The sequence below is a fragment of the Temnothorax nylanderi genome, unplaced genomic scaffold (assembly GCF_030848795.1).
Source record: "Temnothorax nylanderi isolate EJ_2023f unplaced genomic scaffold, tnyl_v1.0 TNYL_tig0105_pilon, whole genome shotgun sequence".
Classification (NCBI taxonomy): domain Eukaryota; kingdom Metazoa; phylum Arthropoda; class Insecta; order Hymenoptera; family Formicidae; genus Temnothorax; species Temnothorax nylanderi.
In genome coordinates, this window is record NW_027249167.1 from 329,327 (window position 1) to 343,640 (window position 14,314).

Sequence of the window (14,314 nt, forward strand, 5' to 3'; positions counted from 1 at the left end):
ATATGAATTTTTTCTTATTTTAATGTCAAGAAATTATTTTCGAAGTTTATCGAAGCACTTTAGAAATATTGTGTGCGTGTGTGTGTGTGCGTGTGTGTGTGTGTGTGTGTGTGTGCGTGTGGCGTGTGTGTGTGTGTGTGTGTGTGTGTGTGTGTGTGTGTGTGTGTGTGTGTGTGTGTGCGCGCGCGTGTGTGTGCGTGTGTGTGCGTGTGTGTGTGTGCGCGTGTGTGTGTGCGCGTGTGTGCGCGTGTGTGCGCGTGTGTGCGCGTGTGTGCGTGTGTGTGCGTGTGTGTGCATGCGTGTGCGTGCGTGTGCGTGCGTGTGTGTGCGTGCGTGTGCGTGCGTGTGTGTGCGTGTGTGTGCGTGTGTGTGCGTGCGTGTGCGTGCGTGTGCGTGTGTGTGTGTGTGTGTCCCAAATATTCTGTAATTATCTTAAGTTTATAATTGAGATATCTTTATACTAATTGTAAGATTCAATATTTTAAGATTTCCCGTATAAAAAGAGATATTATAAATTTATATTTCAGATGGTATGGTTCCGTGAGACGTGGTATGAAGAAGTTTTAAGGCAGTTGAGACAAGGCCTCGCAAAATGTTACGCGATAGCATTCGAAAATCGTGGAGCAGTCAGCGAAGCTACAATAACTCCTCATACATTGAACTTCGTGAAAAAACTTGGTTCTACGTTCGGTATTGGCATTGGTAAATCCAATTTCGCTTTTTGTATTGGTTATTAAACGAGAATTAGACAAAAAGGAGACGATTTCCCTCTAATATGTACTTTGCGATTTGCAGAGAACATATCATCCTCCCAAAACATGAGCAGCTCGTTTAGCTCGGCGGCATCGGAATCTTTGGCACGAAGAGCTCAAGCTACCGTGCAGGATCCTGTTTTCCAGAAAATGAAAGGCCAATTTACGAGTGATTTCGACTTCACTGTACCTGGAGCTAGATTACTACACAATCTCATCAGCAAGTTGAAGAAATGGATAAAGATCCTCGAAGAAAAAACGAAACAACTGCCAAAGTAATATTTTATTTTTTAATTGTTGACTTCTGTTTTTTTACAATGACTTCTCTTTTTTATGATTCGTGGACTACAGATTCGTGCATTGTTTTGCAGATCTTTTTTAATTGAGGAGAAATGTCGCTTTTTGAGCAATTTTAGTTTGAAAACTGCAGAAGTCGAGCTGCCCGGTGAATTTCTCATACCTAGGGTAAGACAGTCAAACTCTTCTAAATTAAAATCCTCTATTCTCAGTGGATACGCATAGACATAATTACGCATACACGTAATGATATTTTTCCATATATCATATATATATATATATAAGTAGAAAATAAAGGTGAAATTAAGAAAGAGATTAGGGAGTTTGTTCCCGATAATTTAAAATTAAAGCTATCCAACTGCATAATAATATTCAGCATTTATAATCTTATTTTTATTTAAACGATAAAAATAATGTTCAATATTGAATTGAAAAGGGCCTGTGCTTTGTTAATCCTTTCTAAAATTTTATATCCTTTAGCACTCGCATTATTCTGTAAAGATAGCGAGATTTGTACCACGCGTTGAGGTGGTCCAACGACACAACACGGCCGCCAGGAGATTACGCATTCGCGGTCACAACGGTCGCCTCTATCCTTATTTAGTGGTCAACGACGCTGGTCTGGGAGACGCCAGACGTGAAGAGCGCCTGTTACAACTGTTGCGCATGTTGAACCACTATCTGACCAAGCAGAAGGAAACGTCACGACGTTTTCTGCACTTTACAGTGCCACGACTCGTCGCGGTTTCGCCGCAGATGAGACTCGTGGAGGACAACCCGGCAGCGATTTCCCTCTTAGACATTTACAAGCAGGCCTGTGCCAAGCTGGGGATGGAGCGCGACGCACCTATTGCCAGATATTATGAGAAACTGGCTGCCGTACAAGCACGAGGCGCGCAAGCCAGCCATCAAGTGCTACGGGATATTCTGAAGGAAGTGCAGACCACAATGGTCTCCAAAACTATGATCAAAGATTGGGCAATGAAAACATTCCCCAGCGCCACTGATTATTGGACATTCAGAAAAATGGTAAGTACTTTTTTTAATACTAATGATTTAAAACATAAATATTGTAGGTTTTTTGGACAATTTTTAATTGATTTTATATTACAAGAAAGCTTTTTGAGTTCAAGCACAAAATTATATCCTTCTTTATAGTAATTGATACAAAAAAAGAAGAACATCTCTAAATTTCTGACCAAGAAAAATAGAGATAGAGACCTGCAATCATCGAAGAATTTAATCACTGATGTAAAAAACTACAATGCAACATATGTATTTTCAACGTGTCTTCATCTTTCTGTTTTTAGTTCACCTTGCAGCTGTCGCTGACATGCTTTGCCGAATACGTACTTCATCTTACGCGACTCAATCCCGACATGATGTACGTGCATCAGGATTCCGGTCTAATCAACATCGCGTATTTCAAATTCGACATCGATGACATCTCCGGAGAGTTAGACGCAAAGAGACCGGTACCCTTCCGCTTGACGCCCAATATCTTCGAATTTCTCACAACTATAGGTCAGTCAGACACAATCTTAATCTTCTCGTCTGTCGACGTGAAAATAAAAAGATATCTTGATATAGACATCCCTTGTGCTTGGATAAATTCAAATGTTATATAGAAATACTTGTAGTAAATCCGATATTCGTTACTGTGCAGACGGTTGCCAAATTCTTTCAGGTTTCACGATGTTAATTCTTTTGCAGGAGTTTGCGGACCATTGACCGCTAGCGCGATCGCCACAGCGCGCTGTTTGGTTCAGCCCACGTTCCAGCTGCATGCTATACTTCGCACAATTTTGCGGGATGAAGTGATCGCGGACCATAAACGGCAAGAAGACGCCGAGGGCACATCACAAGCGCCGACCGATCTGAAGGGTGAACTTCTGATAAAAATGGTGAACCACGCGGTCAACGCGATTGTCGGTAGACTAAATTCTCTCGCGAATTTCGACGGCATTGACAGTAAGGTCAGCACACTAGTAGCCGCTGCCAATAGCCATGACAATCTCTGCAGAATGGATCCCTCGTGGCACCCATGGCTGTAAGATACAGAACGTTTGGCCTAACAACACATTTGTGCTATAACGAACGAGAAAAGGAGAATCATTATCGCATTATTCATTTTATTTTCTTGCCCATATACGTTCTTATATTTTATAACACTGACGCTAGCTTTCAGGAAGTTATTGAAAAATGAAAGATGATAAAGAGAAGTTAGACGTTAGAAAAGTATTATTTATAATCTATACATATATATAAATATATGAATATACATAGTTTATATGCATTATATACATTAATTTTGTACAGCGTAAATCGAAACTATTTGTAAACTGCGAATTTAATTCTATTCTCTAACTCTTACTCTGTATATGTATTATATTGCTTATAGATTCGTTTTCACTATGTATAAACATATTATTTGCTAATGCATAGCACTTCAATGTAACGTAAAGCTCCAGTTCGAGTTCCTAGCTGTAAGTAAGCTATATTTTAAGAAACTTGTGCAGATAATTTGTAAGAATAGTTCTTGCTAAGAAGTGGAATATAGACCTGAGATACATATAGTACTTATTTATTGTAAAAGACATGGACATTAGGATCTATATGAAAATTGTATGAAATAATAAGGTTCTTAAAAAAATGACGTTTTGTTACTTCAAACAAATCTATACTTTTTACAGTAAAACAATTTCCACAAGTGAGAAACGGAAGCATATACAGGGTGTCACTGAATGTTTGGTACTTTTCTCATATTTAGATAGAGCGAGCCAAACTGAGTCGAAAAGTCATGTACCATTTTGCAATTTTCGCGATAGTTGATGAGTTATTAATGATTAAAAATCGCCGTATTGGCCCGCCCACCGCCAAATCCAAGCGCGCGGTGAGATGCGGCCGCCTCGCGGTCGGCGCGCGGGCAGTTGTTTACTCCAAGCGGCGATGATGACACGGCGCGACCAACGACATATATAATATTATATATGTCGTTGGGCGCGACGCACGAGCGGCGCGTAACGCCGGGCCCCCGTCCTGAGCGATGATAGTTTCTCGCCTTTTTTAAACAGAAATAAAATTTTCTAACACAGAAAAATTTTTTGTGCGTACGTATGTACATACGTGTGTACATGCATACACACAGGAACATATCAATTGTACTGCTTAAAAAAGCGATTACTCAATTTACTTTTTTTCTTTTAGTAAGTAACGGTTGTCTTTAAGAAAGAATATTTTCTTGATGATAGTCTTAAAATGTACAAATTTTAGAAAGAGTCTTTATCATGTACTCGAAAGAAGAATTTATACTCCTTCAAAGAACATAATAAAATTTTATCAAAGAAAAGTCAAAATAATAAATAAAGTAATATGAGGACCCTCGAGATTAAAATAGGAGAAGTCAAGGCTATGAGGGTCAGACGCAGATCACAGTGAGTAATATCAGAAATAACTGATTTATTCGTCGTTTTGATACATTACATCGATCCGTACGTTTCGGCTCAGTTTTGAGCCATCTTCAGCGGTAGTTACAGAAATTAAGTTACACGTTCTCCGTACCGTATGGTGAGTATACTGATTCAAAGTATCAGAAAAATAGATCAATTGATCCATATCTGTAAATTTGTTCAATTAATGTTGAGATATTAAAAAGATCCCTTAGGAAACTCACCATTCGGTCTGAAAAACGTGGAATACAGAGCCATGTACATAATGAATACTCTCTGCGAGAAGACTTGACGATCTTGTCGACACGACACACAATGATATGAAAGGTCTTGCAAGAAGAGGCATGTCGTAGGTCAACACACCGGCGAGGATTATAACAAAGCACGATTTGACACCGTCACAATATTACATGTACCAATAGTAAAACCCCGATTTGCCAACGACCAAAGTTCATGAGCATGGATTACAATTTGCTCAAAACCGTGACATATGCATGATGCAAAAAATCCGTGTCAGTTTGAGACGGTGTCAAATCGTGCTTTGTTATAATCCTCGCCGGTGTGTTGACCTACGACATGCCTCTTCTTGCAAGACCTTTCATATCATTGTGTGTCGTGTCGACAAGATCGTCAAGTCTTCTCGCAGAGAGTATTCATTATGTACATGGCTCTGTATTCCACGTTTTTCAGACCGAATGGTGAGTTTCCTAAGGGATCTTTTTAATATCTCAACATTAATTGAACAAATTTACAGATATGGATCAATTGATCTATTTTTCTGATACTTTGAATCAGTATACTCACCATACGGTACGGAGAACGTGTAACTTAATTTCTGTAACTACCGCTGAAGATGGCTCAAAACTGAGCCGAAACGTACGGATCGATGTAATGTATCAAAACGACGAATAAATCAGTTATTTCTGATATTACTCACTGTGATCTGCGTCTGACCCTCATAGCCTTGACTTCTCCTATTTTAATCTCGAGGGTCCTCATATTACTTTATTTATTATTTTGACTTTTCTTTGATAAAATTTTATTATGTTCTTTGAAGGAGTATAAATTCTTCTTTCGAGTACATGATAAAGACTCTTTCTAAAATTTGTACATTTTAAGACTATCATCAAGAAAATATTCTTTCTTAAAGACAACCGTTACTTACTAAAAGAAAAAAAGTAAATTGAGTAATCGCTTTTTTAAGCAGTACAATTGATATGTTCCTGTGTGTATGCATGTACACACGTATGTACATACGTACGCACAAAAAATTTTTCTATGTTGTTAGAAAATTTTATTTCTATTTAAAAAAGGCGAGAAACTATCATCGCTCAGGACGGGGGCCCGGCGTTACGCGCCGTTCGTGCGTAATCATCGCCGCTAGTAGAAAACAACTGCCCGCGCGCCGACCGCGGGGCGGCCGCATCTCGCGCTCGCTTGGATTTGGCGGTGGGCCGGGCTAATACGGCGATTTTTAATCATTAATAACTCATCAACTATTGCGAAAATTGCAAAATGGTACATGACTTTTCGACTCAGTTTGGCTCGCTCTATCTAAATATGAAAAAAGTACCAAACATTCAGTGACACCCTGTATACATTTGAGAAGTAGGTTTTTTTTCAAGAGAATTCTACTAGGAAACGTATATTCACGTATAAATACGAGAATTCTCTTCAATTTTATATAAATTCAATCAGGTTGAAGCTTATATTCTTATAAAATAACATATACTCTTAATGATCACATAAATAATCTTTATTTATAAAAATACAACTTATTTAAATTTTAGTTCTTTAAACGCAAACATAATGCGCGTATCATGAAACACTGTATCATGTTTTTAAGTGATCACATTTAGGTATCTATGATTTACTTTATTCTATCATTTTTTTTAGCACATATGGTAAGTTTGACATTTATTTTATACGTACTTTGACAACTAGGCGTCTTGAATGAAGAGTTCATGGGAAGAAAATGATAAATTCATAATTAATCCATTTTAAACACAATTTTATGTTTAAAGTAGAACTTATAAACTTATATTTCTTCAAATGTTTTGAAATGTAGATATATCAGATGCATTTTCTAAGAATACTTTCAAAGTGACTACGTTCAAATATTTGTTCTAACTTTATTTGTAGTAAAGAAATAGGTAATTTTTAGATCGAGAAGATAATTTTTAACAAATGCCATGCGTCAAATATAATATTCTTCTTCTGTGTTTTTATAAAATCAATACTTATCAAGTATGATTAACTTAATAATTATTGAACATAATTATTTATTTATGCTATTACATACAAACATGTAAACCATGGCGCAAAAGATTGCCCCATACAGTAATATTTCTGTATAAGCTGTTAAGGCATTTAGACGCTTAATGTACAATTACATTGCCATTGTCAGTTGTCCTGCTAATATAGCAGTACAAGTGCCATAAGAATTTAGAGGATAATATTTGTGTACATTATATAGATATTTATATATATAAAACTGATGTATTTGTTCGTCAATATTATCCATGTGAAAAGATGTATTCTCTATTTTACGATAATTGTGACTTTATTTTGTAGGCTTCAGATTAATATTCCGCAACATACATAGATCTCGCGCGGTGGCCTTGCGCCCGATCATGGTTTGTATGTCGTACAATCTCAGCAGAATATCAGTCGTGAATAACTCGGGCAATGCTTTGAGAAGGCAAGGTACCTGAAAACAGATATGCAAATGTTATTACCAACAGTTTATCCCACAGTTAATCATGGATTGTACGAATGGAAAAGAAAATTTTTTTTAGGAAAACCAAACTCTTGTATAATTGATTTTAACAGACGATTTATTTCTCCGGTAATTATGAAGGAGAGGGGCTTCCTTACCGATTTGGCTGAAACTTCACAATTTTGTGTATTTTGGTGCGTAAAACATGAATCTGTAAGTTAAAACTGTCGCTCTCAATTTTAGGAAAAACGTTATTAAGGGGATGCTGGAGCCGCAGGCGAACTCGATCAGCGTCGATAAAGAAGTGCTCACCGACTATATCTGTCCTTGTATAGACAAGGATATAGACAAGGATAGCACCTAACCTTGCATCTTCCACTGGTCTAAGTAATATCTTTCTTTTTAGGCTTCAAATCTTACTTCTAATTGCACGATATTATTCCTGACAGTTTTTTGTAGAGGGCTGCATCACTATTTTCTATAGAAATACTGCAGAATTTTTGTATAAAGCAAATATTGTCGTCAGGTGAAGACAATATTTATAAAAATAAATTTTTTTTTTAGTTTATCAGAAAAAATCATGTACAGCCCTCTACATTTTTGTGCGTACTTTAATCGTGTAAAAGGATTTTCCATTCTGTTCAGCCAATTCAAAGATATTGCTTAGACCGATTATGCCTTGTCGCTGTCACTCCAGGATCCCCTTAAGTACTAAAATTGACAGTTGCGTGGTTAGGATGTCTGTTATACCATGATGTAGACGCACATGATCATGCGTAGTGACGTAAAAGTGCATGGAACTACAGTAATAGTGCAGTATAACAGCAACCTCTCATAATAGTCTGGCGTCTTACTTTAATCGTGTGCTATTATTTGACTTTGTATTTATATAGACTTTTCAATATGCCAATTATTTTCTGCTTTAAAAAAAGCATTAACTCTATTTCTATTATCTTTTTTAACCATTGGTTATACCAATTATTTTCTGCTTTAAAAAAAGCATAAACTCTATTTCTATTATCTTTTTTAACCATATAGTTAAAAAAGATAATAGAAATAGAGTTTATGCTTTTTTTAAAACAGAAAATAATTGGTATATTGAAAAGTCTATATAAATACAAAGTATAATAAATACAAAGTCAAATAATAGCACATAATTAAAGTAAGGCGCCAGACTATTATAGGACAGGTTGCCGTTATACTGTATTATTACTGTAATTTCATGCACTTTTACGTCACTACGCATGATCATGTGCGTCTACATCATGTCGGTATGACAGACATTCTAACCACGCAACTATCAATTTTAGTACTTAATAACTTTTTTCCTAATTGAGAGCGATAATTTTAACTTATAGATTCATGTTTTACGCACCAAAATACACAAAATTGTGAAGTTTTAGCCAAATCGGTGAGGAAACCCCTCTCCTTCATAATTGCCATTTCTCCAAACGCTCGATATTAAGGGGATCCTGAGCACGGGGATTCTCTAACTCCTTAACGACAGTTTCGGTATCGTTGCGCAGGTATTATATATGGTAAAAAAGCTGCGCAACGATACCGAAACTGTCGTGAAGGAGTTAGAGAATCCCCGTGCAGAGTTACGGCAATTACCGACATTTCCGACAGAAATCATGTGCGGGATAGTAAATTTAAAACTAAAAACTTGAGAAAAATATATTTAATACTACTTGGTGTTGCACCTTTTGTACCTAGAGCTGTCACTTCAAGGAAACGTTCGCTTATATACAAATTATATAGCTTACGTGTACAAATTGAAAATGTCCCGCATCTCGGACTAGATCAAACAGCGTGATACCATTGAAACTAAGGTTAAAAGCCTAATAAGAAAGATTTTTCATCCACCTGATTTTATGCATGTACACACACGCAGTGTACATACATGGCGTTGCAATCTGACAAGGACAGATATCGTAGGATATCTCATTGGAGAAGGACAGAATGATCAAAATTATCGATATTTTTAATTCCGCTTAAATGAGGGCGCTTTCCCGTCGGAGTTCGGCCGTCACTCCAGGATCCCCGAAAATGAAATTGAAAATAAAAATAAAATTGAAAGCGAAAATGAAATTGCTCTATTGCACAGCTGTTCTATACAAATATCAAAATGTACCAGTGTTTGCGGCATTCCCTGTAGCACGATGCGAGTTCTGTCTTTCCCGCACTCCACCATGAGCCGCAGGAACTGGAGTATGAAATGAGTCTGTTGGGACACCTCGCCGTCTCTACCGGCTAGAAAGGCGAATATGGTGAACAGATTGTTCAACGCCGTCATAAGCGGATCCCTGAGAATGACAACCGACTTTTGGCCGTTACTCGAACCCTGCGCCTGCGGGCTTTGCGAGCTGAACATAGGAACGCTCTCGCCTGTTTCGTTTAGTCGCAGAAGCTTATTGGATACGCCAAGCGCGTCCAGGTCTTCCGCGTCCAGGTCGCGTCGCACGCGTTTACGGCTGTTCCCCTGATATGGATTCGAGTTATTGTACTCCAAAGTGGAGAATATACAATACACGCACAATTTTGCCAGGATGGACGACTGCGGTTCCACAAGCTCATCACTCCTATGCAAGAGAGAATTTATGTGAAACAAACGTCCTGCGTACAAATTTAAAAATTCGATCGAGATGCGAAGACGATATGATGGACTTACTGCAACGAGTTGTGCAGGTACTGTGGTATTATGTGATTTATAAGGTCCAGAGTACAGTTCTCTATGTCGAGATGGAAGATCGCAAAAGCTAGATCCACAGCTTGATCCAGTTCTTCTTGATAGCGATACTTGAGCACTTCTTTGACTATATTCGTGACGAACCATAAAGAACCGCCGGTGTTTAGCAGAGATTCCAACGATTGCATGGCTTGTATGTTTATCCACCCACATTGATTTATGGTCTGCCAAACGGATTCTAACTGTTCCAGTATTGGTTGCCGCGATATAATACTACAAGCAAAAACGCCGTGAAAATAACAATTCCGAAAAAATACGACAATTTGTTTTACAAAAATACCATAATACCTGTGGGATACCGAAAGCACTTTTGTTTTCGACTGTGTGGGCGGGTGCACGTCGTATTGCATTTTCCGAATAATTTGGAACATTAAACTGGATCTGGAAAAAAAATAGATAAACTAAAATCTTATATAACATCCAAATGTATAATATTATAATAAGAATGAATAAGATTATATTTTTATCTAAGAAAAAATGCAATTATTTAACAATGTTCTAATAATTGCATCATACACTCACGTGGCTATTCTATCTGTTTACCTGTCTTTAAGATTTTCCTGCATCTCGTCACCCGGCAATGGCGTCAAGAAGTGCTGAACCATGTTCATGGGTTTCAGCAAAGCGTCCTGATGTGTGATGCTCATGTATGCGCATAGCCAAGCGGCAGCACAGACCGGCAAGCAGCAAGCCGTCGCTCGCAAACCATCCAGGGCTCTCTTGACGTCGCCGGCACCCAGCACCCCACTTTCCCACGCGCAGAGCAACTCCTTCACCGCGCCCATCGCCGACTGGCATGCAACGTGCCATTTTAAGTTGTTCGATTTGAAATCGGGATCTGGCGAGTTGATCTGCGTCAGCAGAGCGTCCACTCTCGCCGGGTCGACACTCTGCAGCATCCTCTGTGGCGATTTTAGTTTGTTCCGTTCTGGCATGCATTCGCGTGCCCATTGCTCAAAGAATGAATCTCCACCTTCCTCCAGGACAACCTGAAAATCAATTTTTGTTAATTGAAAATTGAACCATAATGGGACGTAATCGACACACGAAGTTATAAGGTCTCTTTGCGCATAAAATTCGAGACACGTATCAACACCAAACTTACCTCAGAGCCATACGTTTGCACTATAGAACACAACATAAGAAACGATACATCGAACAACATTGCTTTCGTCGCTGCTGCCTTATCAGGTACAGGCTCGTTGATCTGTTTACTATATTCGTTAAACTTGATGAGTTTCGTGACGAAAGTCTTCAGTTCTCCCTCCACGGTTGCCACGGCTAGCATCAATTCGAAGCTCTTCCCTGTCAAGACTTGATACAGCACGCTCAATAAACCCTCCTGGATTTTTGCGTAAGATTCGGCGTTCAGTGTCCTCAAGATCCCGTTAAGTGTCTGCCCTGCTCGTACAATTACCTTCGGAATTGATGACGACGAAGTCGTCCCCTCCCTGCAACAATCGCGTGATAATCACAAAAAAAAGTTCGACTATTTGTCCAAGTTTATTTTCATAGTATGATAATGGTTCGATTCTCATGTATATACCTCCTAGCGCCTATTTGCTTCGCTTGCTTTTCTGTCACAAGGTTTACCTTCTGCAATTCACTCAGCAAGCATTCTATGTAATTGCACGAATTGAATGAGGTATCCATTTTGTCGAGCAGAGGCATGAACTGATAGAGCAACTCGAATGCATCCAGAATATCTTGCGAGTATTCAAACTTTTCATCACCTGCAAAGATGCAAAGATGTGAAATCAAATTCCCCCCCCTCCTCTCCCAGCATTCAGAGCACTTCAAACGGTTTTACCAACCATTCAGATTAGTCACATGCAATTCCTTCAATATCTGAGGCATCTTTAAAAATGTGAAGGCTCCCCACTGTGACTCTTGGAACGTTTGCTGTACGTTGTGCAGGCACATCAGACAGGCGCGGATAATCTCGCAGTAAAGCCGTGCATTTGTATAGCACTTTAATCTCTGCACCATCAGCAGCTGGTTGACGAACACGGTTGTCTCGGTACTAGGATTCAGTAACACTTGAACGGCAAAAAGTGGCTGCAGACAATGCGTAATAGACTCCATTTTCATTTTCTCAGGGCAGAGACTTTCGATCTCCAGATTGCATAACTTTTTCAGTGAATCCTCTATCGGTACCACAGACTTTTGAGTGCTCGTCTTCAGTAATGTCTCGATCTCCTGGCATTTCTTCACAACTTCTATGTATAGATCTAAAAGAAAAAGTGCAAATGCATAAGCAATTGCAAAACGTCGAATAATTTTCCATTGGTCACAGCACACCTTTGTCATCGTATTTAGCCAGATACATCATCGCGCACAAAAAGTCCGAATTCAGCATCTGTTGCAAAATACTAGCAGGTTTGTCTACGAGCTCGCTTGGATGCGGAGTGAGAGGATTACTCTGGGGCGCCTTTGTCAAAGTGTGCAGGTAACATTGTAGAAGCCAATGTACAATAGACAGAACTGCCGCTGCCAAGAGATCTTCCTCTGGTTTACCGCGGCATGTGATACCAACTTGTATAGACTCCAGGAACTCCAGCAGGCTCACGATGCAATGGGGCTTGTGAAAAGCATCATATTTACTTATTCGCTGCAACACTGCAGCGTATGACACTAGCTGCAAGACAATTTGAAATATAAATCACTGACAAGTCACAGTATATGTGTATTGTGTACGAAAAAATTAAAGTAACCCCTGAAATATATTTTATATATATATATATATATATATATATAATTAATAAACAAACCTGAGAACTTAACGAGTGCTTCAGATAAGACAGTACTAACTGATTAGGTCCTGGTCCCACTAACGCTTGTTGTAATATACAATCTGCTAAGTTATATACATCACCACTTACTCCTCTTGGCAAAATCTAAGAATTAATCTTGATTTTAGAAAACATGTAGAACCTTGGGAAGCAAATAGAAAGCACATCAAAGAAATACAGACGCTTACCGTTTTGATATTAATACCCCATTGCAAATCAGTCCAGCGTTCTCGCCAAGCTCGTAGCAAGAGAGCTTTCAAGCTGCTGGTTTTACTGGTCACTTTGGTCTCCATTGGTAACGTTAGAACACTATACAATTTCTGCCACATTGCAGGGACGTTTATCAGTTTGCAGGAGACAGAACATCCTGTCAAAATGGGATTAATAACATCAGCTGTAAGTAAAGAAAAAGTTTAATTAAATATATGAACATAAATATTAAATGATTATTTCTAATAACCCGTTAGCATCTTGCAAAAAATTTTTGGTAATTATACAGTTTAGGGACCCCACCTCCAATACTGATGAAATTATGCTCAATCTACACGTTTTTACACGAAAGGAAAGAATCTAGCAGAAAAAAAGCGTCGCTCTACCCCGCGAAGAGAAATATTAATCGTTAAATTTGACGACTATTCAGGTTATGAAACCTGTCACACGAACGAAATATTGCGAATTGCGACTACAAGTGCGTTCGGGGAGACGCTATTAGGAATGTTTGGTGTAAAACTCGGGGCAGATGGCGCCATGGCGTCCAGTCCTGTCATGGCGGCGTCACCAACACTAACTCAATATACATGTATGTGTTGGTGTATCTGTGAGCACATCCGTGAGATATAAGGTCTGTTTTCTGTTGCTGCACTGCTGAACTAGTGCACTCTAGTGCACTTTAGTGCACTAGTTCAGCAGTGCAGCAACAGAAAACAGACCTTATATCTCACGGATGTGCTCACAGATACACCAACACATACATGTATATTGAGTTAGTGTTGGTGACGCCGCCATGACAGGACTGGACGCCATGGCGCCATCTGCCCCGAGTTTTACACCAAACATTCCTAATTAGCGCTGGCCGCTGACTGACAACGTCATTCTATCTCTGTTACTTACTGATTGAACAAGGACAGAGCACACTAGCGCTAAAAGCGCGCTCCCCGAACCCAGCCTACATAAACATGCCCCGTGGCCATATGCGCATGCTCCGTCCGTGGCCACGCACCGCATGTAAAGGTGGAAGCACATAAAATTGCAGGAGCCATGGGCAGAATGCAGAAGCCATATGCGCATGCGCTATGGTATTTGTAGAGCTCTACAGAAGAAACGGATTGGTCTATTTCCTTATGCACATGCATATGGACCAATTAATTTCCTTATGCTTATGTTTATGCGCTATGCAAGTTTGTCTGGATAGACCTTAAGGGTCGACAGGAGTTAGAGTGGAGACCTCTGGCGGGTTGCTTAGCTGCGAGTCCGTATTTTATTTATTATAAATTTTTTAAGAGCCAAAATGGAAAATCCGGCTATGTACCGGGTTGCGGCTGATCTTACTGATTAAA

At 39.1% G+C, this 14,314-nt stretch overlaps 2 protein-coding genes across 6 annotated transcripts in view; one reads left to right on the top strand and one right to left on the bottom strand.

Annotated features, from left to right (window-relative positions):
* The window catches only part of Nipped-a (Transcription-associated protein Nipped-A), a 36,264-nt gene extending 32,643 nt beyond the window's left edge, over positions 1–3,621 (top strand). For all 4 annotated transcript variants that reach the window (XM_071712080.1, XM_071712079.1, XM_071712082.1 and 1 more), the window contains 6 exons: positions 528–702; positions 796–1,027; positions 1,124–1,217; positions 1,530–2,078; positions 2,360–2,573; positions 2,763–3,621. In XM_071712080.1, the coding sequence (XP_071568181.1) occupies positions 528–702; positions 796–1,027; positions 1,124–1,217; positions 1,530–2,078; positions 2,360–2,573; positions 2,763–3,103 (1,605 nt within the window). In that variant the 3' untranslated portion in view covers positions 3,104–3,621. The remainder of the gene's footprint in view (positions 1–527; positions 703–795; positions 1,028–1,123; positions 1,218–1,529; positions 2,079–2,359; positions 2,574–2,762) is intronic.
* Positions 3,622–6,236: 2,615 nt separating this feature from the next.
* Positions 6,237–13,996, bottom strand: Med24 (mediator complex subunit 24). Of its 2 annotated transcripts, none has more exons than XM_071712052.1 (12): positions 13,869–13,996; positions 12,947–13,152; positions 12,738–12,863; positions 12,268–12,604; positions 11,781–12,197; positions 11,513–11,699; positions 11,072–11,417; positions 10,510–10,955; positions 10,255–10,347; positions 9,889–10,179; positions 9,352–9,799; positions 6,237–7,208 (listed from the first exon to the last, which is right to left on the bottom strand). In XM_071712052.1, exons 2-12 carry the CDS (start codon positions 13,085–13,087, stop codon positions 7,062–7,064), a joined length of 2,979 nt encoding a protein of 992 aa, XP_071568153.1. In that variant the 5' UTR covers positions 13,088–13,152; positions 13,869–13,996; the 3' UTR covers positions 6,237–7,061. The 2 variants fall into 2 exon arrangements, with proteins under 2 accessions (XP_071568153.1, XP_071568152.1); XM_071712051.1 differs by lacking the exon at positions 13,869–13,996 and adding an exon at positions 13,272–13,495.
* Between the last annotated feature and the right edge of the window lie 318 nt (positions 13,997–14,314).

What these genes read in the sequence shown, in the direction of transcription:
- Med24 (XM_071712052.1), bottom strand. Translation starts at nt 13,087, where the DNA reads ATGTGGCAGAAATTGTATAGTGTTCTAACGTTACCAATGGAGACCAAA. An exon ending in AAGCAAATAGGCGCTAGGAG is followed by an intron (nt 11,418 to 11,512) that starts GTATATACATGA and finishes CGATTGTTGCAG; the next exon opens with GGAGGGGACGACTTCGTCGT. An exon ending in AGGGAATGCCGCAAACACTG is followed by an intron (nt 7,209 to 9,351) that starts GTACATTTTGAT and finishes ATCTGTTTTCAG; the next exon opens with GTACCTTGCCTTCTCAAAGC.